The sequence below is a fragment of the Nannobrachium achirus genome, assembly GCF_963921795.1.
Source record: "Nannobrachium achirus genome assembly, chromosome: 19".
Taxonomy (NCBI): domain Eukaryota; kingdom Metazoa; phylum Chordata; class Actinopteri; order Myctophiformes; family Myctophidae; genus Nannobrachium; species Nannobrachium achirus.
In genome coordinates this window covers 21,931,939-21,956,871 of record NC_137826.1, presented here as the reverse complement: position 1 = coordinate 21,956,871, position 24,933 = coordinate 21,931,939, and the positions used below count along the sequence as shown (strand labels likewise).

The window sequence follows — 24,933 nt, the reverse complement described above, 5'->3', positions numbered from 1 at the left end:
TATGTATATATCGGTATCGTATCGGTATTGGTGATGGTCCCCCTCCCTAGAATCGGTATCGGATAACAAAAAGTCTATCGGTCGGTCACTAATCTGGGGACCCCCCAAAAATAATTTGGGGACCCCTCTGGGTGTCCCGACCCACTGGTTGAGAACCACCGCAGTACAGTACTGTCTGATGCTGGCGTCAGGTTCACACTCCCCCCCACCAGCTCCACTTTACTGTATCTTAACAGGTCACAGAGGATGTCCTCTCTCTGTCTACAACACTAGAGATATAATTCACACCACTGTCCCTCTTCCCTTCTGACCCTAACACGGAGACATTATACCAAATGTGGAATAATTGTCTGTCAGGATGAAATATGTACAGTACAGTACCGGGTACAAAGAACTTGAAATGTGGAAACTGAACCTATGCTGCGTTACCTTACCTGCCTGTCAAAGGTACATTATTTAAACTTTAGGTGTCATTGCCAAATGCATAAGATTGGCCGAATGGATATACAGTAATACTGACTTGGCTATAGGGATGGGACGATATGAAAATGTCATATCACGATTATTGTGACAAAAGAAATCTCGATTTCCGATATTATCGCGATAAGCGAAATCCATTATCCTGGGGCGGAACATTTGCCAAAAAATTGCAGATCTGCAAGCTCACAACGCGTTGCAACGCGTCGCGTTGTGAGCTTGTAGATCGGCTATTTTTTGGGCAAAGACATTTAATAGAGAGTGAAAAAAATACGTATATTATAGATGTATATTATAAATGCCTTTACCAATTATAGAGGGTTTAAGTTGTGCCAGATATGCAGCTCGGTAAATAAAAGGTGAATTGATCCCAGTGCATGACGGAGGACGATATCACGATAAATTAAATCTCCGCGATACGATTATCGTGAGTGTTTTTTATCACGATAATATCGCTTATCGTCCCATCTCTACTTGGCTATATTGTTCACAATTGCATCCAGTAAAATAGTATATTAATGAAAGCCAAGTGAGAGTTGACCATGCAAACAAAATGATTAATAACTTCCCTTTTGAGAATTTTATAAATGCATATCTACACGTAGGTCTACAATATAGTTTGCAAAGGGGAGTTTTTGTTGCCCGAAAAAGGGACGACAGTGGTTAACATTAAAACAATAAAATGAATTTCGGCAATGATAGTGGGCAAAAGAAATGTGTGTGAGTAGAATAGGTTCGAATAGAATAGAACCTATTGTCCAGTCAGCTTTGAAGGTTGTCCTCAGGCATTGTTAAACACACAATAACATGATTCATCACCCCTTACATCAGTATAGGGACACAGATTGTACACAGACTAGATTCAATACACATTATATCCGTGATGATGGCCTCACTTCCCTGGCTGCCAATTAATTTTAGAATTGATTTACATGTTTTACTATCCAGATATAAGGCTTTATGGTGCAGCGCCCAATGACATTTCTGAGTTGCTGCGTCCTTCATAGTTCAACGGCCTTTAAATCATCGAGCTTGGACTCGCGTGTGACAGGGTGGCCTAGCACAGTGTCACCACCCTGTTATCATCCCTGTGTCATCCATTGTTCAATTCCCAGAGCCATGGCAGATATGTCCTTTCAAAGTGTCTTTGAGCGAGACACTGAACCCCTAACCTGCTCTCTCCTTGTTAAGCACACTGGATAAGAGCATCGGTTTTCAAATGATAAAATCTGTTGATTAACATAAGGAGCCTTAAAAGAGTCTTGATTAGCATAAGGATGCAGCAATGCTTTTTATTTAAAGGCTTCTGGAGCCTGTAATGGGCTCTTGGAAGATAGTATGACATCTGTCTGTGGCTTTGGGTACTATATTATAGATCTTTTTAAAGTCAGCTTGAGACCATTTGTAAATTAGGTCGAAATACTGCATGGCTTCAGGTGGCTCTCAGACTTCATGTGGCCAGTCTATGATATCAGATTATGTGTGCCTTATCTATGACATGTAACGTCAAACCTACAACAATGACATGCCCAAAAAAGGAATGCCAGGTTGAAAGTGGTTAAACATAACGTCGTTGTCGGCTGGAAACCTTGTATGTCCAAGACCGTTCATTTTGTATTTATCATTTTAAAAATGAACTAAACTAGTGAAAACAGCCGATCTACAAGCACACAACGCCTCGCTCCACTGTTGTGCGACAGCCTGGTGTGATGAAGCAGGGCTTTGCTTGGTGAAAAAACGTACAAACTTGAAACTTGGAGATACGAGGTTTCTGCCCGACAGTGACGATAAAACCATGTTGAACGTAGTTAAACTAAAACTTAATTTGGGAATTTACAAATGCTTCCGACATACAGTGTACTGTACAACTAAAGTGCTGAAAAAGCACAAATTGTATGTCTGCCCCCAACTACCCTTTCATCTTGGCAGACATATATATATATACATATTTCCTACTGTAAATCAGGTTTGTCAAAACCTATATAGCTTGCTGCTTAGCCAAAATGCAAATTCAAAAACACATTTTAAAGACCTTTTAAGGTAGCACTTTACAATAATGACCTGTTACAAATCATTTATAAACATTTATAAGCAGTTTATAGATGAGTAATAAACATGAACAACTTGTTTATTGACATTTGTAAATGTTTAACTAAACATTTATAACTGTTTTAAACATCATTTACATGATATTAGTAAGGTATTAGTAAGTAGTAAACTAATCATGAATAAACCATTTATATACATTTGTAAATGCTTACTAAATCATTTATAACCAATGCTAAAATTCACATAATGTGTAGGTAGGAATGCATTTACAAATGTCTGTTAAGGTGACCTCCATGTGTTGTTCATGTTTAATATACGCTTTGTAGATGTTATCAAGAGCCCTAATGTAAAGTGAAGACTATTCATTGCGACCATCAGGTTGCAAGTTACTATGAAAACCTCCCCCGGCTGTCTGTCAGTCCCTCTGTCAGTCTGTCCGTCACATCACATCACATAACGTCACGTCACACTTTTGCCCTACTCTTATCTCCGGCACCGTTTCCCCTATCCATGCCAAACTTGCCAAACTGCTAAACATGAACAAACATGGAGGCCACATTAACAGACAGTTGTAAATAATGAATAGTCTTCACTTTACATTAGGGCTCTTGATAACATCTACTAATGATTTATAGTAGGGATGAGGCCGAATATTCGGCACCGAAAATTTTCGGCCGAAAATGGCTAAAAATGCATTTTCGGTTTTCGGCTGGATAGCTTTTAAAACCGAATAGTTGAGCACCGAATAGTGTGAAGGACAGGGGTCTAGTTGGGGTCCTCAATAGGCGGACCGCAGTCCATGTCCGGACCGCGCCGCACCTCCGTCCGGACCGCGGCACATTTCTGAGAAATCTCCGCACAGTTGTATCTGACGATCGGACTGACTGTGTGTGATGTGTGTTTGTGTGTGTGTGTGTGTGTGTGTGTGTGCGTGGGTGTGTATGTGCTCATTCGCTCAAACACATACACAGGCTCACAAGACACACCCCTACGCCAATTTGCAAGCCCACAAAGCGTCGCGGGTGCAACGTGCTGTGGGCTTGTAGATCAAAGGTTTTCCTTCCCTCCGAGCTCCGACGCAGTCTGCTCTCCATGCTGCTCCCTCCTCCCCTCCCCTCTTCACACACTCATGCCGCTCGCTGCCTTAAAAAAGTTGCTAAAACCTCTTGGAAACCATTGCTCCCACTGGATTAATAACTTAGAGATCTTCTACCTTTGGCTGTTCAATTGGAGAGGACAACAGCAACACATTAATATCCACGATGTAAGGCTCCAACTGCTTGCAGACGAGAAATGGTCGCGAAACTCGCGATGCATCATCAGATGCGTCTTTAACAATGTGATGTGTCGTCGCATATTATTGCCAGCTATCCTAGGCTGTTAGGTTAATAACTATGACTCGTTGACCCTGATTTGACTGGTCATTTGACATAGTCAATCAGCACAGTCTGGCTTGTGCAGTACGTGTGTCAACTAACTGAATGTCAAGTAATCCTCTCCCCCTCACGCTAAGTTCCACTTTATTTTCCATTCTGAACGACAAGCCTAATATTGCATTTATGCTCTTTAGTTTCCAATAATTAAACTATAAGCCAGTGTTTTATTGCTACACAATAAATGTAAATAATGTAGCCTACTCTACATGCATAAATAATTATCCATTCATCCATCCATCCATCTTCAACCGCTTATCCAGCATCGGGTAGCAGGGGTAACAGTTCCAACTGAGATTTCCAAAGTTCCAAATAATAATAATAATAATTGCACTATTTTGACTTTGTTTTATGCTAACATTGCAAAGAGAAAATATTTTATTTTGTTATGTGTGCATTCAAAAGTGAGAAATAAATGTTTTATGGAACCATATGGTGATTATTATTTAAGTTAGGTTTTGCCATAATCAGGTAGCTTTACAACAAAGGTACAGCAATGGTACAAACATTTATTATACAAAATAAATTATATACATGTATTATTCGGCTATTCGGTATTCGGTATTCGGCGGAATGTTTCCAGTATTCGGTATTCGGTTTCGGCCAAGAATTGTGTATTCGGCACATCCCTAATTTATAGATATTTAAGGAATGTTTTACAAAGCATAACCATGAACAAACAAGGTGGCCACATTAACAGACGACAGATGTAAATAACCAGTAAGACTCCTAATTGGGAGATAAGCAACCTCATGGTGGCGCTAGAAGAGGGGCATGTGAGAAATCAGGGGCGGAGGTTGTGGTTTGGCAGCCAAGGAGTGTGTGCAAAGTTTGGCATGGATAGGGGCAACGGTGCCAGAGATAAGAGTAGGGCCAAAAGTGTGGCGTGGCGTGGCGTGGCGTGGCGTGACGTGACGTGACGGACGGGCGGACATCCCGTGGAGGTTTGTATAGTAGCTTGCGACCTCACGGTCGCAATGAATAGTCTTCACTTTACATTAGGGCTCTTGATAACATCTACAAAGCGTATATTAAACATGAACAACACATGGAGGTCACCTTAACAGACATTTGTAAATGCATTCCTACCTACACATTATGTGAATTTTAGCATTGGTTATAAATGATTTAGTAAGCATTTACAAATGTATATAAATGGTTTATTCATGATTAGTTTACTACTTACTAATACCTTACTAATAACATGTAAATGATGTTTAAAACAGTTATAAACGTTTAGTTAAACATTTACAAATGTCAATAAACAGTTTGTTCATGTTTATTACTCATCTATAAACTGCTTATAAATGTTTATAAATGATTTATAACTGGTCATTATTGTAAAGTGCTACCCATTTGAAAATATATTTATGCGAATTGAACTGACAAACAGATGACAGCTTCCTGTCCACAGCTTTTAGGGGACATTGTCACAGACTCTTCGTATAGCGTTCGAAGATTGTGGAATAGTTTTCTGGCCAAGACAAAAAATTCAAAGAAAATTATAAAATGTGAAAACTAGAAAGGGGTGCATATCTCTGTCAGGCTGGGTTGCCTAGCCAGGGCTGTGTAAGTCATGGGTTGGATCTGCCAGGAACCGAGGAAGCTGCAGGGGGAAATAGCATATCGACGTTGTCGGGTGGAAACCTCCAAGAGTCAAATTTGTATGTTCTTTCGCAAAGTAAAGACCTGCTTCATCGTACAAGGCCGTCGCACAAAAGTAGTGAAAACAGCAGATCTACAAGCACACAACGCCTCGCACCGCGAGGCGTTGTATGCTTGTAGATCGTCTGTTTTCACTAGTTTAAATCATTTTTAAAAAGAAAAATGCAAAACAAACGGTTTTGGACATAGAAGGTTTTCACCCGACAACGACGATATCATACAACGTACTTGCCTGGCTCCAGCCCATAGACACGGAGTGGACTGTTTCTCTGGTCTGGTGTTGTAATCTGAATCAGCAGTTTATCCGTCCGAAATGGCTGCTCCTCCAATGAACGCAGGGGGTGGGGGTGGGACTAACAAATATCCAATCCACGCAGCAGTTGAAGCACACACACACACGCACGCACGCACACACGCACGCACGCACGCACGCACGCACGCACACACACACACACACACACACACACACACACACACACACACACACACACACACACACACACACACACACACACACACACTGATTTCACCAAGCTGTTAATGTTGATTACATGTTTCTGGTCGCAGTTCTGTGTGGAAGCAGTCACTCGCACAGACAGACACACGCGATGTTTGTTGCCAATTGGACTAAACATCTGAAAAGTAGTAGCAGTAGCTGTACTGTTAGTAGTAGCACCGACTGTAATCATAATTGTTCAGCAGTTACAGAGGTAGTAGCTCCATGTTATCATTTTTACCTGACATCTTACTTTCATTTGGCCTTATTCTGGAAGCTGATGGCAGTAGAAACAGAGAATGCCATCTCTTCCTTAGTTTCTCAGAGATTTATTGGCCAAGAGCTCTGCAGTGTCAGCTGGAGGGGAGCATCTCAAACCTATAGGAGCAGAGAGGTGAGATAAGAGACACCATATGACCAGAGACTTCCAATGAATAGCTGCCTCATCCTAGAAAAAACTAGATTTTCCTGTGCCCAGTCTATTAACATGCCAGCTGTGTGTCCATTGATATAGCAGAGGTTAAGACGACCACCTCAGAAACCAGTTTGCCCCTGCTGGGCTAGGATTGAATCCTGCAAGGTAGAGCCTTGCTCCCCTACCTTTCTGCTTTCCTACTGCCGGCCTCAATAAAAGAAATTATTCAAAGGTCAGTGGGCTGCCCACTGTCCTCTAAAAAAAAAAGAGGTATTTCATCAATCCAGGCTAACTTTAAGTTTTATGAGATTCAAAAACCATGCTAGTATGGGATCAGTAAGGCTACTCTCTGTAGTATACTGTGCACATATGCTATCTATCGCTCCTGAGCAAACAAGATATGAAGCTGAACAATGAATATGAATAAAGCAAAATGCAGGACTCGGGTCATCGCTGTGAAATGACTGTACAATTTAAACAAATTGTAGATTTAAGCATAATGACAAAGCATGTATGCATAATTATTAATTAAATCCTCTAAATCAGGGGTCTTCAACAGGGGTTCTGCGACCCCGCGAGGGATACTGCAGGGGGTCCCCGAAATTGTTGGAGTAAAAAAAGTTGTATATATTTTTATATTTATTTTAAAAAAGAAAGTAAAAAATGTAATTTGTCTTTAAATGTACAAAAACATGTTTCTGTCTCTTGATTATTGTGTAATTGACAGATTGTTAGTATTGACATTGGTTCTCAGTAAATAAGGTATGCTTGTAAATGGCAGTAGTACGGCCACTTGTACATGCATGTTTAAAATAAACATGCATGTACAAGTGGCATGCATGTTTAATCTAATGCACAATAACATGGTATATTTTATACACATGAAACACAATTTTATACAATTATGTTGTAGCCTCACCCCCACCCTAGGAAGTAGGGGGTCCCTGCTCCATCTCCCCATCAGTTTGGGGGTCCCTGGCTTGAAAACGTTGAAGACCCCTGCTCTAAATGAATGGATCAATAACCTCTTTTTCTTCCAGAATGTAATAAATGCTTATCTAGACCTTCTATACTGCTCAATGTTTGAACAAAGAGTATAACAAATGTATTTGAACACATTGTCAAACTACGGTATGACCCCTGCTTGTTAAATATATTGATGATTGACATAAAATGTTAATGTTATGAGTGGGCGCATTATAGTGTAGGCCTATAGTTGGATAGCGGATGATACTTTAGTAGGGGATTTGACACACTCGACCTTGCATAATGAGCACATTCCCTGAGAGCACACAATTTCGTAGCTAAAAGCAACGAGTGGCTGATGTCTGATATGGATGTCTGCCAAATGATAGTGCCTGTACCGCATGTTGGTTCATCTGTAGAGGGACTGTGTCCTGCACCCATACTGCTCATTTTGTTAGCAACACATCTTTTCTTAGGCAAAAGGCATCAGATGATACTTAAAAAAAACTAAACAATTATCACCATCCTGTGTTCAAAGGATATGGAATTTAGCTTAGGCAAAAGGCATCAGATGAAACTTCAAAGGAAATGGAATTTCAATGCTACTATAGGAAATATTTTTCATTTGTTTTTGCTACTGGGAGATTCGTATTTATTTTTTTCCTTTTTTCTTCTCACAAATTTGTCTCTCTGCCACTTCGGCCCTGTACTGCATGTTGACTCCTACTGGTTGGTTTGTTAGGGAGGGTGTAGACTGCAGCGTAGATGCTGTATGAAAACCTAGATACCTCATTCGCTGCTGCAGTTCATTGGAGCTCTAAAAAGGGGAAGGCAGAAGTGCGGCAGGCACACTGGCACACAAAGTGGCTACTGGCCAATCAATCACAGTGTGTCTTTTCCGGGACATGTCAGAATCTAGGGTGCGTTCGAATAAAGCCACCAGAACCGAGAGGGAGAAGTGAAGCGCTTTTGATGGTGGCCGTTCTGGTACTGCAGCTTTCTACAGCCGGGGCCGGGGCCGGATACGAACAAGCTAAAACGGTTATTTGTAAAGTTGGGTTATCAATTCATTCAAAGCATGTTTATGAGCGGTGCAAACCGCTCCTACGTTTCACTCTGTCTCTTTTAGTATGGAATGTATTAGTACAGATCTCCATGTATGGAGACCCGTGTACACATAACTTAAACTGTCGTCACGGACAGAACGGCCCATACAAGGAGATAAGCACGTGTGTCATGCTTGCACCGCTTACTTCGCACAGGTGAATAGTCGGGTAAAGGGTGTGTTTGGATTCAGAAATCAGGGAAAAGGGTTACTGAAGCCAAACAAGTTTGAAAAACGTTTCCCAGAGCAGAAGCGCCAGCGCTGGTCAACATGGGTAGCTAACCGCCCAGTTGAGCCCTCTACCTGCTGCTGAAAGACTGACCGAAAAGTTGTGTTGGAAGCAATTCTCAACATTGATTGGCTCCAAACTAAAGTTTCCCAAAGGAGTTTGGTTGGAGGTAATTGAGGTGTGAGAAGAAACCATTATGAACACACATTGGTTTAGAAAGCTATTGGTGAGCAATTATTTTGCAGATGGCTAAAAACTAAATAAAGGTTTTAGCCAATATTATTATGATGCCAACTTTTTTAGCCATCTGCAAAATAATGGCTTTCCTCAACAATGTGTTCATAAAGGTGTCTTCTCTAACACCTCTCAATTACTTCTAACTGAACTCCTTTGGTGAAACTGGCGGGGAGCCAATCAAAGTTGAGAATGGGGCTGTCTTTCACCCACGTTGCCCAGCGCTGATGCTTCTGCTCTGGTAAACTTTGTGGGAGCCAATCAAAGATGAGAAGACCTAAACATATCCATTTGCCAATATGAGCTTTGGGGACATCTGCAGTAACTGGAGGTTTGTGGGGGTGCTGAATCAATTCCAACCATTTGTTTAGTAAGAATGACTCGGGTATGGAATCAGAAGAATTGGCAGAACATTTAGAAATGTGATTATATTGTAATGGCAGCACTCATTTGCATACCAGCATGCCACAGGTCAAGTTTATCAATTTAAGAATAGTTTAATTGTGATCCTTGACCTTATTTGTTCATTTAGGGGCCATATTGGCTGATTTATAGTGAAAATAGATGTTTCTATAATTGGGGCACCAATTCGCATATAAATGGTATCAGTAGAGGACATTTTGACAACTTTTTAACATGGCTCATCATTTTGTACACATATTTTCTAATCTAAAATAGCTGATTATTGATTGATTGATTGATTGATTATTTTATTAGACAAAAATGGAGAACAGTACAAGTATAGTCAATACAATTCATATGTAGTACAGTGCAAGTACAGTTAAACACCCTGCCTAAAAGGAACATCTCAAATAAGACCTTTTACGGTATTTTTTACGTTGAAAGCCCTCTGTATTTAATTCATGGACATAATAAATAGCAAGCAAAAAGCAAAAAAAAAAATCAATAATATCGCAGTTATAAAAACACTATATGTACAGGATCGGGGAAACAAGGGGGTGGGGCTAAGGAAGGGGGGGGGGGTGCTCACTTCTCGCCTGTCTATGGGAGAAGTGATAACTACCTCCTCCTCTGGCCTCCTGAAAGGTGAATTTTCAGGGCAGTTTTGAAGGATGCCAGTGGAACACTGCACTTCACCGGGAGGGACGAGGACATGGTTCTGTTGATGTCAACCATTTGTTCTCTTCCCTCCTTGTAGGATTTCATCCAGTCTACTGATGTGTTATCAAAACCAATCACCCCTAGTTTATTCAGTAGAATTGAATGGTTTACTGTGTCTAACGCCTTTTGGACGTCCAGCATGACCATGCCGCAGTATTTGTCAGAGTCAACTTCACGTTTGATGTAGTCGGTCAGATACAGTAGGCATGTGTCAGTGGAGTGGGATGTTCTGAAGCCAGATTGGAATTCAAACAGCAGTTTATGCTCTGCGAGATAGTTGTTGATTTGCTCTTGGATTAATCTCTCCATAATCTTTGAGATGGAACAAAGGATGGAAACAGGATTATAAGTGTATTTCCTCCCATTCAGGACACAAAATCAGATGAGTTTGTTTTTGTTGCAATTAGTGGGAGGTCAAGTGACAAAAAACAGAAACAGACGGAAACGAATGATCCGCTGCCTGTAGTGACCCCTGTAGCTGAAAGGAGAAAAACTAGATATGGTTAGATCAGTATATGAAATGATATGTAGACTATTAGTGAATATGAAACTGAATACAGTGTCAACCAGCCTTCACTAGTGAGTGCCTGGATAATATTATCATTCTCATAAACACATTCTTATGCATATGATACAAGTCCCAACTTTATTCTTTTTTTATAATTTACAAATGGTTTAATCGATAACTGAAGGTCTGGCAAGTTGAAATAAGACTGCTCAGCCTTCACCTGATCTTTAGAAAAGAAGCCATTAAGGGCACTTAATTAGTTTAATCAAAGTTACAGTGTCGTATTTCCACCTCATTTCACTCCTCCCCATTTTCAATAATATGGGAAATAAAACGCATTCCTGCGTGGTGCCTCTACTTAATATAAAGCTGGTTATTTGCCTCGACTTCAAATTGATTCTGCAGAAAACTATTTAAGTACTATTTAGGCAGGCACTATTTAGCAGACATTCTTTTCAGAACAACTTACAAATTGTAAGGTTGGGGTACATGACTTAGTTAGTCAACCAACAATCGGGTAAGTGGTCGACTAATTAACAATTTTGCTGCCATTTTAAACATAGCTGTAGTAAGCAGCTGCCAAATTGTCCTTACCTTTTAACGTGGGCACGCGCACGCACCGTGCACAATCTGTGCGCGACTCATCTAGTAGACGTGTAGACTCGGTGACAGCTTTCGAATAAAAAAAAAAACATTGAAATAGACATATCCGTTGCCACGCTGTATCCCTGCTTATCCGCCAGTGTTTACATGAAAAAACATTGAAAAAAGACAGCTGTGCGCTATGGTAACACGTGGACACGTTCGCGCACAAAACGCACGATACTGTATGTGCGGGGATCATAATCCAGGCGTGTAGAGACTGGATCAAAGTTTCCAAACGCAAAAATCGGATCGAAAAACGAGCTTTCCATCGCCGAGTAGCTTCCTCTTCTGTTACAATGTAAACCAATGGAGACTATGGCCCAGGCGCAGACCGGATACGGAAAGCTAGATCCGGTCCAGACCGGAAATGACCGGATACAGTTAGGGGGGCGGGCCTAAAGAGCCAGAATCAGCGAAAATCAGCGATAATACTTTTATGATTAAAGCTAATTAAACTTCCGGGATCGACGGGCATGACACCGCGGTACAGCGGGAAATCTCCGGTTTCGACGGGGATCGCAGAGTATGAGTTAAAGTGCTTAGCATGTGCTCTAAAGTAACGAGGGTAAGTAGACATCAACCTGGGGTCAAACAAAGTAAATAGCAGCCTGTATTTAGATTTTCCTTGGGTAGGCTAAATTTGTTAAAAAAGTTATTTTCCGCCGTATATTCTTTGTTGCACGCCAAATAGCAAAAATAAGAAATGTTTCGATTTCTTTTCACCTACAAGGACATGCCCAAAATACTGTATGGACACACAGGTTGAACATGTCTAGTATACTGTAAAATATGAATGAACAAATCAATGAAAAAGATTCTACATAATGCTGGTCTGCGGCAAGTGGCTAGAGATTGTTTTCTAATAACGGTGAGACTTGTGTCCACACTTCCTATATTATGTCCTCTAACACTCCTCCACCCCATGTCCTTTGCTATGTCCTGCATAACCAAGCTGTGGAGGATCCAGATGGCCCGCTATGGATGAGATAAAATGGTTGCTTACAAAGCTTAGAATACTCTTTCCCACACATTTTTTGAAGTCACAGCACTAAAGCATTGTAATGCTTCGTCCCCATTATAGGGGAAGGGAATAATTGATGACATGTTTCACACAGGGACACTGAATATAGGTGGAAAGTTATAGGCCCATGATTTAAGCCCTTGAAGGCACTTATAGACCTTTTTATAGATGTGTTAATGTTTTTTTGCTATTGTCACCTACTACTGTATCGCTAATCCCCCCTTACTGGCTAGAGTAACAATGGCAACTGCCATTTTCATAACTGCAGTTAGAAGTCTGACAAACAGGTCTTCATTTTGTGGTGATTGGGGTTGCCAACCCTCTCTTAAAAATATAGAATTATTCCATAATAAATGGAAGTAAAAACTGCATTCCGTATTGAAGGCATACGGGATGCATTTTGTTGTGTCTTTGAGAATCAGGAATAAATGAGATTCCTGCTCTTTCCCGCCTGTCTGTGATGGCACTGTTAAGTTTATAGGGCTGTCAATGAATATTCCATATTCGAATATACATATATTTTTGAATATAAAAAAACATAGGAATATACGACTTGTAGAAATTAAATATTAATTAATTAATTTTAAAGGTCGGTGCTCGTGAGTTCTTGGGCTCTGAGACCCTATAACCAATAGCAGCAGCTGCACCGTTACTTTCTTCCTCCATATGGCTGACGGGTAGAGATTGCAGAGGGCTGCCGTGCAGAATAAATAACAGGAGGAGTCACGCATTACTTTAAATGATTAAAACTGAAAAACATGCAATAATGACCAAAGTCGACCAAAACAGATAAAGTGATATGAGTCCAAGCAATCTAAAAAGCGCCATATGAAAGTTCTTCGGTTTCTGTCAGTAAACAGCACAGGGCGACAAGCGACCTCGCCCTAAAGGGTGGACGGACAGACAGATGGACGGACGGATGGACGGATACGGTCAAGCTGTGACGGTTCTGATAGTAAAATGCGACTTATGGTCGCAACAATTCCACAACGACCAACATGAAGCTTTACCATAACAGATGACACTGGTAGAAATGATGTCAATGCAGTGGAAGATGTCTCCATACTGTGATAATATCATGTGTGGCACACACCATCAACTTGTCAGTATGTTAAGGGCTTGGGGTCAGAACCATTGAAACCCCCAATGAGCCGGCTGAAAGTGGCAGCAAAGCATTTCAGCAAATCTACCACCGACAGCTAACTCCTCCAGGACAAACAAAAACGGTTGGGATTGAAAACAGAGGAGCTGATCAACGACTATCCGATGCGTTGGAACAGTACTCATGACATGATCTGCAGGGGATCAAACCATCGGAGCAGCTGTGTCAGCTGCGTCAGCTGTTATATTTGAGAAGAAACTGCCTAGAATGGAGCCTAGAAGTAAATGGTCCCTCACGGAAAAGGTGAGCACTGTCATGAAAATGAAATGAAATGTCATTGTCATGAGTCTTTAAAAATAGGTAGAATAGTGGGCCTAATTGTAACATTATAATGGCCCTCTATAACTAACATTTTAATTTAAAAACACCTTAAAAGTTTTTATTTATTTTAGAAATGGTTCACTCAATAGGGAAAACTCCCATTGCGAGTTGATGAAAATGGCAATTGATAATGGTAATTTGCCCTTGTGTGGTCCAGCACTTAGAGCACTATGGAATGTGTTGAATACAATAAAAATATTTAGAATATTGTTTTGATACTCATATTAACCTTAGGAAGTATTAGGTTTAGAGATGCACAATCATGAAATTATGCCCGATATCCGATAACCAATATTTTACAGGCTCATATATGTCGATACTGATTCCGATACCGATATGTATTAAATTATTATATTATAATGCTATATTCTTATTGGAATCGGTATCGACAGATATGACACTGAAAATATCTAAATGTAATATTTGTATTTAAAAGAATCCAAGTTGAAAAGCTTTCCCAGAAAACCCTGATTGAATCTTCAACCTTCATCATTACAAAGGTTTTTTTCAGCTTCACATTCAAATGTGAATATTATAAAACAAAATATCGGCTAAACCGATCAGTTATGTTGATATTGGTTCGATACCGATAATGCATTTTTATGGCCGATATTGCTGATACCGGTATGATGGCCCGATTAATCGTGCATCCCTAATTAGGTGGGTTTTATTTTTTTATTAGCCCATCTACTTGTGACGGGAGTGGCCCCTATTGAGTGAACTATTTCTAAAATAAAGAAAATATTTACAGTGTTTTATAGAGGGCCATTGTATTATTAGCCAGTGATCCCCAACAACACTTTGTCAACGGACAAATACCCAACTGCATCGGCTCTATACTAGGGCTGTCACGATATGACATTTTACATGACGATTAAATGTCACTCAAATAATTGGCGATTAACGATTTAATTGTGTTTTTGTCGTTGATAATTACATTTCTGTTTGGCTTTTAGGCTTTGAAGTTGTACATGGTAGATATGACACATAACCTAAATATACAAAGAAATTACTGACATATTTGACAACTTAGTACTTAAAAAATAACTTTGATAGTGGAAATAGCCGATCTACAAGCTCACAACGCGTCGCGATGCGACGCGTTGTGAACTTGTAGATCTGCTATTTCCACTATTTCGGACATTTTTCAACATTCACGATTAGGACGATTATGACAAAATAATTGCGATAATGTCAAATAATCACGATTAGACGATTATGTAATAATTGTGACAGCCCTACTCTATACCATTAAAACCTGTTCTGCTCTCAGTGGACCATGACGCCAGACGGTCCAGAACCACCCGCATTGACAGAGAGGAAGACAAAGATCATTGTCCATCGTGGAGAAGCGGTATAGCGAGGAAAATGACATTTATGCTACAGAGACTAGCAACCTGGATCCATGGCTTCAATTAAAAGAGGGGCAACATGGAGGAGATGAAACAGAGCGTGGCAGGAGACCAAGCCTGGTACCGGACAACCCTGTGATCAGTAATCCCCTGGGAAAACTGCTCTAACTGCTATCTCTAACTGCTATGGGCAACTCTTCAGGGACACGCATTGCACAATCAGGCCAGACTAGGACAACACTCTGCTGCTTCGAAAAGAGATGTTGATGTACTGTATGAACAAGAGGATCCAATACCTGCTCCACAAAATCATTTCATGTGGTGGAAAACCTCTGGGAGATACCCAACAAAGAGCAAAGCAAACTTTGCAAAGTCTCTCCATTCCTGGATTCTCAGTGCGACCCGAAAGTAAGAGTATTTTCCTCTAGTGGGAATATAGTGAATAAAAAGAGGCAATCGAAAATGACTGTGTCTTGTGTCCTGTTTTTTTTTGGGGGGGGGGGGGGGGGGGCAAATAACCTGTAGCTGCTTGGTATATGATCACGTGAGACAAGATCATGTGAAGTACTGTAGTGCTCAGCCAAGCATGATTATCTTAATAAAATCTTGCAGTGTGTGACGTGCCATTATTTTAAACGTGTAGTGTGTGCATGTTTATGATTATAGAGAAGATAGTCTTATAGGATTACCCTGTAGTGTGTGATGCAATCAGATTTCCAAATTGTTTAAGATTTAAAACTCCATTAGTATAGTGTGAGCTGGGCTTAAATCACATCTTCCGAGTCAAACCACATCATCCAAACACAAATCTGCACTGGTATCTTGTCTGTGTAAACCCAGGAAACGCTAACTCAAGAGTCAAGAATGGAGAAGCGTTATTTGTCACGCGTTCCTGATGTTCACCCTTTCAGCACCCTCCGCACGTCCCGCACGGAGAGGATTAGCATTCCTGTAGCTTCCTGTAATGGTTACTGGGCCCTCCATGCCAGCTGAACCTTACATTGTAGCATAAGAATTGTAGATGAACACATTGAAAATCTTATCTATGCATGTAAAAATAATAATGAATCTTAGACCAAAATTGTTGTTATGAAGCAGTTTTGTACATATTGGGGAAGATTATAAAGTTCATTAGGTCCATTATCTAAAGGGGGACTACAACCCCAGACCGGCGCCAGGCTTTTTGCAGCTGTAAGCAGAATTTGATTTGCCCCTGAGCTTTCTCTCAACTGGCAGAGAGAGAGAGAGACAGAGAGAGAGAGAGAGAGAGAGAGAGAGAGAGAGAGAGAGAGTGTGAGAGGGAGAGTGAAGAGAGAGAGAGAGAGGACAGGGAGAGGGAGAGTGGAGAGAGGGAGAGAGAGAGAGGACAGGGAGAGGGAGAGTGGAGAGAGAGAGAGAGAGAGAGAGGACAGGGAGAGGGAGAGGGAGAGGGAGATTGAGAGACAGGGAGAGAGGGAGAGAGAGAGAGAGAGAGAGAGAGAGAGAGAGAGAGAGAGAGAGTGAGAGGGAGAGTGAAGAGAGAGAGAGAGGACAGGGAGAGGGAGAGTGGAGAGAGAGAGAGAGAGAGAGGACAGGGAGAGGGAGAGTGGAGAGAGAGAGAGAGAGAGAGAGAGGACAGGGAGAGGGAGAGGGAGAGGGAGATTGAGAGACAGGGAGAGAGGGAGAGAGAGAGAGAGAGAGAGAGAGAGAGAGAGAGAGAGAGAGAGCTATTCCTTATTAAGACCCCATTCATTTTGATTCAAGTTTTGCCATTAATTTCTGAACATGATTATCAGGTGGCAAAAGTTAACCATCAGCTTTCATATATAGGTTATATCTTGTAGGAACATTAATATTTATGTATTCATGCCTGTCTCTATGGTGCCAACTACAGCAACCAGACTTACAAAAAATATACATATACATCTGGGTCAGTCCCGAATTACAAGCAGCTGTCCTGAATCCTGAATCCTGTCCTGTTTGTTCCCAAACCCAGTTTTAATTAGTTATAGCTTAAAAGTGTTTCTTTTTCTTTTCTTTTTCTTTTTGGGCTGTGTACAGTACTAGTAGTGCAGTGAGTGAACTGATAAACAACTACTCGCAATGGCAGTTTTGACATAACATTGTGACATATTGCCTTTTTTATTTTTTGCATTTATGGAGGGAAAACAAACCATGGTGGAAGTTGCACAACTTGCAGTCGCAAGCAGAGGTGTCAATTGGATATGGCAAGGTATGGCAGCTGCCATACCTTAGCTACAGGGGGAAAAATGAAATGTACTTCTTAAAATAAATTCATCATGCCTGTTGCTAAGGTATGGCAACATGACTGGTGTCACTAGTCATGTTGCCATACCTTAGCTTTTGCTGAACCGACGCCACTGGTCTCAAGGAGACAGGAAGTGAATCTGCAGGAAGGCAGCCACAGAGAAGATGACAGACAGAAGTGATAGACACTGTACTGATACAAATAAATGGGATGAAATGAATTCTATGTAACAGTGTGCTGTGAGACCATAAAGCACAACGTTTAGAAGAAGCATTAGTCATTAGTTAGTGCACCCCGACTCCCCCACAATGTCTACAGAAAGAGACAGAAGGAGGCAATTTTAATTGCAGCTCAAAACGGTAAATAAAGCCAGGAGGAGGAACGTGTTGACATAACTCTGTTATTCGTAGCTGGTGAGTGAAAATAATTCTTAAGCTACTTTTTTATTACATCTGGCTGGCTATAATTGGGGAATAAACATAAATTATATTAATTGGCCCATTCATGATGCACTCTTAAAGATTACCTACATACAGATATTGCTTTTGGTACGTAATGAGCGCCTGCCAAAGGGAGAGTACGCAAGCGAATTAAAACAGGAGAGATATGTACTTTTGTTGTTGCTCTGCACCATTAGCTAATTTAACCCTCTCCAACTACGTTTACAATATGAGAACTGTCGCACCCAGAGAATTGAGAGTGTACTGAATAGAGAGTGATATTGCTGGTGGCTGTGCCGTACCTTGTACACCTCATGTACACCGCCTAAAGGTTACTTCTGAACTGCTTTTAGAGCATATAAATTGTGGTCACCGTCTTAATGGTGAAATAGTTAGTAGATCCACCCAAAAGTCCATTCTAATGACCAAAAAATATTCTGTATTATCTGAAATCCCATTGCTTGATGTACCTCTTCCTCAGCTGTTTCATTAAATGGAGACACAGGCTGTGCTTCCCTGTTGAATGAAACAAACACGGTGGACGCAGACCAATGTTAATGCAGTACTACACTATTATGTTTTATACACAAAACACAAACTGTACATACAATGAAAAACATTTGAAGTGAGAAACAGGCAAAGCAGTAACATAAACATGATTCAGCATTTGTCTTGTTGTTCGTGAGTTTACATCTTGGAGTTTAGATCCCATAGCCTGAGGGGACAAATGCAAGCTCTGTGGAGATGAAACATTGAGCTGGGAAACTCTGAGACTGTACCCAGCCTCTGATTCACTTGGAAACATCACAATAAAGGTAGCAAAAAGCCATTTAAGCTCGACTTCTGTCTTGTAATGATTATGGTGGTTTAACCTGCTGTCATGTCGTGACTCCTGACTATGATTCAAGGGGTTTAACGGCTGTCATGACGTGACAATGGCTCAGGGGGTTTAGTCAGGGTATAAACTCTAAAAAGTTGTGCCCTACAAAAAAGTTATGTCCCCTTTTCAGGCGCCCCTTCATCAACTTAAGCTGGCACAGAGCCTGTCTCTACATTAAGCTGATAGTGTGGCCTGGCACACAGGAGACATTTTGCTCTGTTTTGTTTTGGGAAACGAGATTTAAAATCGTAGCCTCTCAGTATCAGTGGTGCATGCATGTTCCCCATGCACATATTTGTCACTTTTCTCCTCAAAGCCACATACTGTAAACCAGTGTTCAGTCACGAATCGACTACATCAACTCCATGAACTCTGTGGAGTTGAAAACAGCAATGTTTGAGGGCACTGGTTGCTAAGCTATCATTGGCCAGTCTGTAATCAAGCGGAGGCTCTACTTAGCGATATCTGAATTTAGTCGCTGCCAATTAACCACTTTCAACCTGGCGTCCATGTTTTGTGCATGTCATTACAGGCGAAAATGTTCCAGAAATGTTCACAATTTGAACTGCTACCTTACAAAAGTAGTAGCCTAGTTCTCCAAGCTCACAACTCCTCACAATCTGGGGGAGATAGCCATTCATCTCCCCCTCCACTAAACACTATGTCCCCCAGATCACCCCTCCACTAAACAGATGCCCTGACAACACTAGGATAGTGCAAAGCTCCACCGGCTGTGTGTCTGTCTGTCAGTCTTTCCGTCACGTCACGTCACACTTTTGCCTCTGCCACCGTTAACCCTATCAATAACAAACTTTGCACACACACTCCTTGGATGGCAAATCACAACCTCCTACAGATTTTGGCCTAAAATCACGCAAATCGGTACACAATATCTCTAACGTCATGTCATCAACATGGATCTGTCCCATTTTCCCTCCTGATTGGCCACGACTGCCTTCTAAAGTTTGTGTATGCGACGTGACAGTCGCTTATCTCCCGATTAGGGAGTTTTACTGGTTTAAGGCCCTTTAGACCTTCAGTCTGGGGACCCTGCTGTTATATAGTAAGTCATGTTCTTTTTCTGCATTTGCCCCAGGAAATAGCCAAGCTGTTACTTAGATCTGCTACATTTTGAAAGATAATAAATTCTTTCTATCGTTAGTTTTAGCCAGTTTTTGTCTGTTTTAAAAGCTTGCCAGCCATCAGGACCCGGCGCTTTATGGGGCTTAAAGTGTGAGAGGCAACATGCCATCTCACTCTCTGATATCTGCCTCCCAGCAGGGCGTCTGGTATCTCTATCACACATTTTCCACTTCCCCCAGATGCCCGAGGAAGGTCTTTTGTGACCGAAACGTTGGCATTCCTAATACATTCCTAATATTTCTACTCAGCAGGTTAGGCAGTGTTCTGTTTTTTTCTATTGTTCCTCACAGTCCCACTTCTAAAAATCATAATGACACATTAAGGTCACTTACAGAGGAAGGACATGACCATTGTATTGTCACACTCTCAAAAGCTCTTGCTCTGCCACAGAGGTAACTACTTATACCTTATAATACTTCCTTGGCCGGGGTCCACCAGGAGTCTACTTGGCCCCTTCCTTTTTTCTCACCTGACCTTTTTCCCCCATCTACACCCAATGTCTTTTCCTATTACGACATGCCCTGGCCTGAATAGAGATGATTGGGTTCCTGCGGTTAAGACTTTCTTACACTTGTCTGGGAGTCTGTACAAAACAGACCAGCACATTTTTTCCTTTAATAATCACACTTGGCTTTCTGTGTATTTCTTTTTAACTCTTTCAACTCAGAAATGTGTTCTTTCTACAGTTTTTCCACAGGAGGTTGGTGGCAGCTAGTCTCTCAAGAACAGGAACAAAACACAGAGGGCGGCGCAGTTTTCCCTTTTATTTGACGATGGTTAGCCAGATTGGGTGGCAGCTAATGGGGATCCGATTGTGAAGTGTGATGTCACCAATCGTGCAAACTTATCATGGTCCAATATGAAAACTAGTGTGGTTGCTGTAACGCAAATTTTGCGAATGAATTTCATCTTACCATTTGAAATTAATTCACTAAATAAATTAATGGCCATATATGGAGATCTCTGTGTAAGTCCTTGTTCCGTTTATGCCCATATATGGAGATCCCTGATGTCATCAATATTAAGCCCATATCTTGGAAAGCCCATACAGTATATGGACTTAGTCTGTGTCAGTCTCATGTGGTCTATGATGTCAGACATCTATGATTTGGGAGAAGTTACATTTTTAATTAAAGTCAATGGAGAAAATTAATTCACAAATAAATATATATATACATATACATTAAACTATGTAACCTATCTCTTAGCAAAATGCACGCATGTGTGTCCCGATGAAGCCAGTCGATTTGACATATGGCCCAAGTGCGTACCACCAAAACAGTGGGAGGAGTAGCGCGTCAAAAAAATGTTTACTTAGGGGATGGAATAAAGTTGGACAAGTACTATAGACTGGTTTCCCTACAGGACAAATTTGTGTATAATATTTTCTTTTTCATGAACATAACCTTGGGCATGCAGTGATGAGATGCAGCACTCGACCGATAGCAACTATGATACAACTTTACCACCAAATCAGAATGTTTGTAAACAAACGGGGAGGGGGGTATGTACTGTATGTATTTCTCGATGGATGGACTGTATATGGTGCATCCGCCCAGCCTCCCTGCTGTGGCAGACAGCAAGCAAATTGAACAAAACATTGACAATTATACTGAAATCATGCTGTGTTTGGGGCTATAAAGCCAAAAGCTCTGTACGTAATGAATTAGGACTGGGCTTTTCCATTTTATCTCATTTGAAGTCCAAACACACACAGTCACTCCACATACACACACACAGTCACTCCACATACACACACACACAGTCACTCCACATACACACACGGAACAGAAAGTTCTGTACGCTGCATGCTCTGTGTGCATTCATTCCGTCACTGTCACACCATGTAATATCATGAAGTTTATAAACGTGGCCAGCCTGCAAAGAGAACTTTCTTCATACCAGGAGTTGAAAGAAAAAGAGATGGGCAGAATTATTGTGGAGGGCCGGGCCAAAAGATGTGCTCCACGCAAACTAAACACACAGCTTTACCTCCGACTTCAGTAAATAAATACTTAGCAGTCAAATCTTTGTTGAAACCCCAGCATTCGGCATCGATTTTTCTTTTTTTTAGCCACTTTAGCCATTTTTGATGGGTAAGGTAAGGCAGGTCGTCTTGACGTGTGACCAGTCTGACCACCAGCTTGTTATAGAGACAACATCCAATGATCACGCACATGTGCTGATGTACGCGTTATGTCCATATGTACGTGAATAAAAAACTTCAAAATTAAATAAATGCAGCTTTAGTCCATGCATGAGGTAAAATTAGAAATTTAGTTTCTTTTGTCAATTGCCATTAACCCCACAAGGGCCGGTCAGAGTGAACCAAAGGGCCGCATACGGCCCCCGGACCGCACAATGCCCAGGTCTGGGCTATACACACCCAGAGGTGCTGGTCTTATAATAAGACAAAAAGGTTAAAAAGACAGATTACATACCATGGATAATACTGCCCCAATGCCACCTTTACACCATGAAATACATTTTTGGTTGTTGATTTGATCAACAAAACAGAAAAAAAAGTAAAAAAAAAAAAAAGAAATAGCAGATCTACAAACTTAAAATGTGTTGTGACATGTTGTGATCTTGTAGATCAGCGTTTTTATTATTTTCATTTTTGTCTTGAGTTGAAAATAACGGTTTAACATTCTATTACTATTGCAATTAACAAACTGTGTTGTGTTTCTCTTTGCTCTCCTGCAGCTCTCCAGAAAGCAGTGGAAGGTAAGTCTATAATATCATTCGACTTTGTCCTGTTTTACAAAATTTGCTATCACAGCATGGGTTCTACTAGGGTCTTGACTGTTGGCTGTAATTGTCGGTTTGGACTGCAGTTATGACAACTAAACTGAGTTGAATTGAGATAAATTACCACTGCTAATTAGGTCAGTCACGCAAACCCACTTAATCTACTGAAGCATCGCAATGTACATAAAGTATGCTTGAGGTGGCTGGAGACGTGTGGAACAAAGTGAGTTTCACACAAATGGGAAGGAATTAGTACACACTGTAGCAAGAAGACATGACTGAGGGCTCTTGGATAATTATATTCTTAATGTCTATGCCCGTAAAATCTCTGTTGTTGTTTTCTATGTTATCTTTGTTAAAGTCTGGACATTCACTGCTCATTGCCTAAAGTCATGACTGTTTCTTTATATCTGCTTATCCAGATTCATATTTAACCCAGAGAGTGGCCGTGTGAAATCAGTACTATGTGCTTTCTTTGTTTACACTGGGAAAAGCCAACACTGTCTCACCCCTCAAAAAAGACATATTGTGTCTTCTTGGGACAAATGTAACCAAACATGAAGGGGGGGGTGATAAAAAGCCAGATGTTGACTTTTGGGGAATATGAGTTACGATTCTGTCCCTATTGGGACATAACTCAGCGTTGAGTCGGTTCAAGCGGTGTTTGCAACGTTCGGCACAGCAACTCACTCTCTTTAGCTCCCTCGGAGTCGGCGGTGCCTCCCGTGGCTCAAGTCTGCTTGCTTGTTCCTGGAGTGCAGAAGTGCCCGGTAAGGCACTGTTTGACTGTAAGGGAACCTCCTTCAAGTCACCATTTGACGTTTGGTCAATAACTAATAAGTCACAATATGACTTTTGGGGGTGAGAGTGTTGGAAAGGCCAGCTCCACAGTTGGGCTTGAATACACAAATAATGACCTTTACCCATTGATTAGCACTATTTTATCTGAGCTGCTGCAAGGATGTAAACTGTCCTCGTGATCTGGCTGATAAGTATAGTGAACAGTATGTCAGATACTTAAAGTTATTTTCAAATATATTTTCAAAACTTTCATGGTAATGAAACTGTCATCATGTGGCTCACTAGAAATTATTTCTTAACTTCTTGACTTATTTTTGTTGGCAAGGATAGGGCCATTTGTCTCACCTAATTAGTTGCTAAGTTGAAGTAATTCATAATTAAACATCGGCAGTCTCAGCTGAGGCACATGAACTGCAAATGAGGACCCAGCATTTACAAATGCAGCCGTCTCCGAATTTCTACTTCTTACTGAATGTTTTTTAAACTGCTGTTCTGCTCTGCTTCCAAGTGGATTTGACGGGGAGAAATTACATTTTGGCGTCTACAGCCACGAGGAGGATTGGTTTGGTGACTTACCCAGTGCATTAGAACTGCTAATGCAGGATAGATGCCCAATTCATTCATGAATGGGCACTTCTGCAGTACATTGGCCACCTCTGGTCTAGAGTAATAATGTGGGATAGATACAGGATACATTAGGGCATTCACGAATAGTGATTTTTAGTATTCTAATTATTCGACCTCAAAGTATTCGAATAGTCGAATATTCGACAGGACTGGCCAAACTGTCAAATATTAAGTAAACAAGAGGCAAACATTGTGAAAATAGCCGATCTACATGCTCACGTAGATCTTGAGCATGTAGATCTGCTATTTTCACAATATTTATCTGTGGAACCGAGTCACATTAAATGTAATACGTACAATTCCAAGTGCTCCTAGGGTGGGGCTCCTAGGGTCCCCAGTTCAAATATGTTTATTTTGGAGGTCACTGCCTAAAAAGGGTTGAGAACTCCTGGTATAGAGCATTAACAAATTCATCCACCAGGGGCACTGACAACTCTCATTCTTATGACTTCCTACAAAACAATAAAAATAAGCGAATATTCGACTTCGGTGAACAACGTCGAAATAGTGACTTTGATATTTGAATATTTGGTGATTGCCCTACAGGATACATCTGTAAAAGTGGACTCCTTACAATGGCTACCACCACTGAAAAAGGGAGAGTTTTGTTTAGTCTGCAGCAGAGCGGCGCATCCATCACCCCCTATAAGGGTTTCAGGTTGCGGTGACAGGACGCCCGACAAGCCCAGGAGACCCGTGATAGGTGCACCGGACCACTGCACATGATAAATCACTGCTCCTGACTTGAAGAGCGGCCGGTCTGCACACATGCATACACACACAAAAACAACACGCACACACGCAGGCCCGCCGTGTGAAATCTTGCTTTTCCTTATGACAGTT

The 24,933-nt window shown here is 41.1% G+C and overlaps 1 protein-coding gene across 1 annotated transcript in view; it reads left to right on the top strand.

Moving 5' to 3' along the window:
* The window catches only part of nrxn2a (neurexin 2a), a gene marked incomplete at both ends in the record, with an annotated part of 219,172 nt that overhangs the window by 2,839 nt on the left and 191,400 nt on the right, over window positions 1-24,933 (top strand). Inside the window, 1 exon segment of the mRNA XM_080749320.1 lies at window positions 22,618-22,638. Within this exon segment, the coding sequence (XP_080605446.1) occupies window positions 22,618-22,638 (21 nt within the window).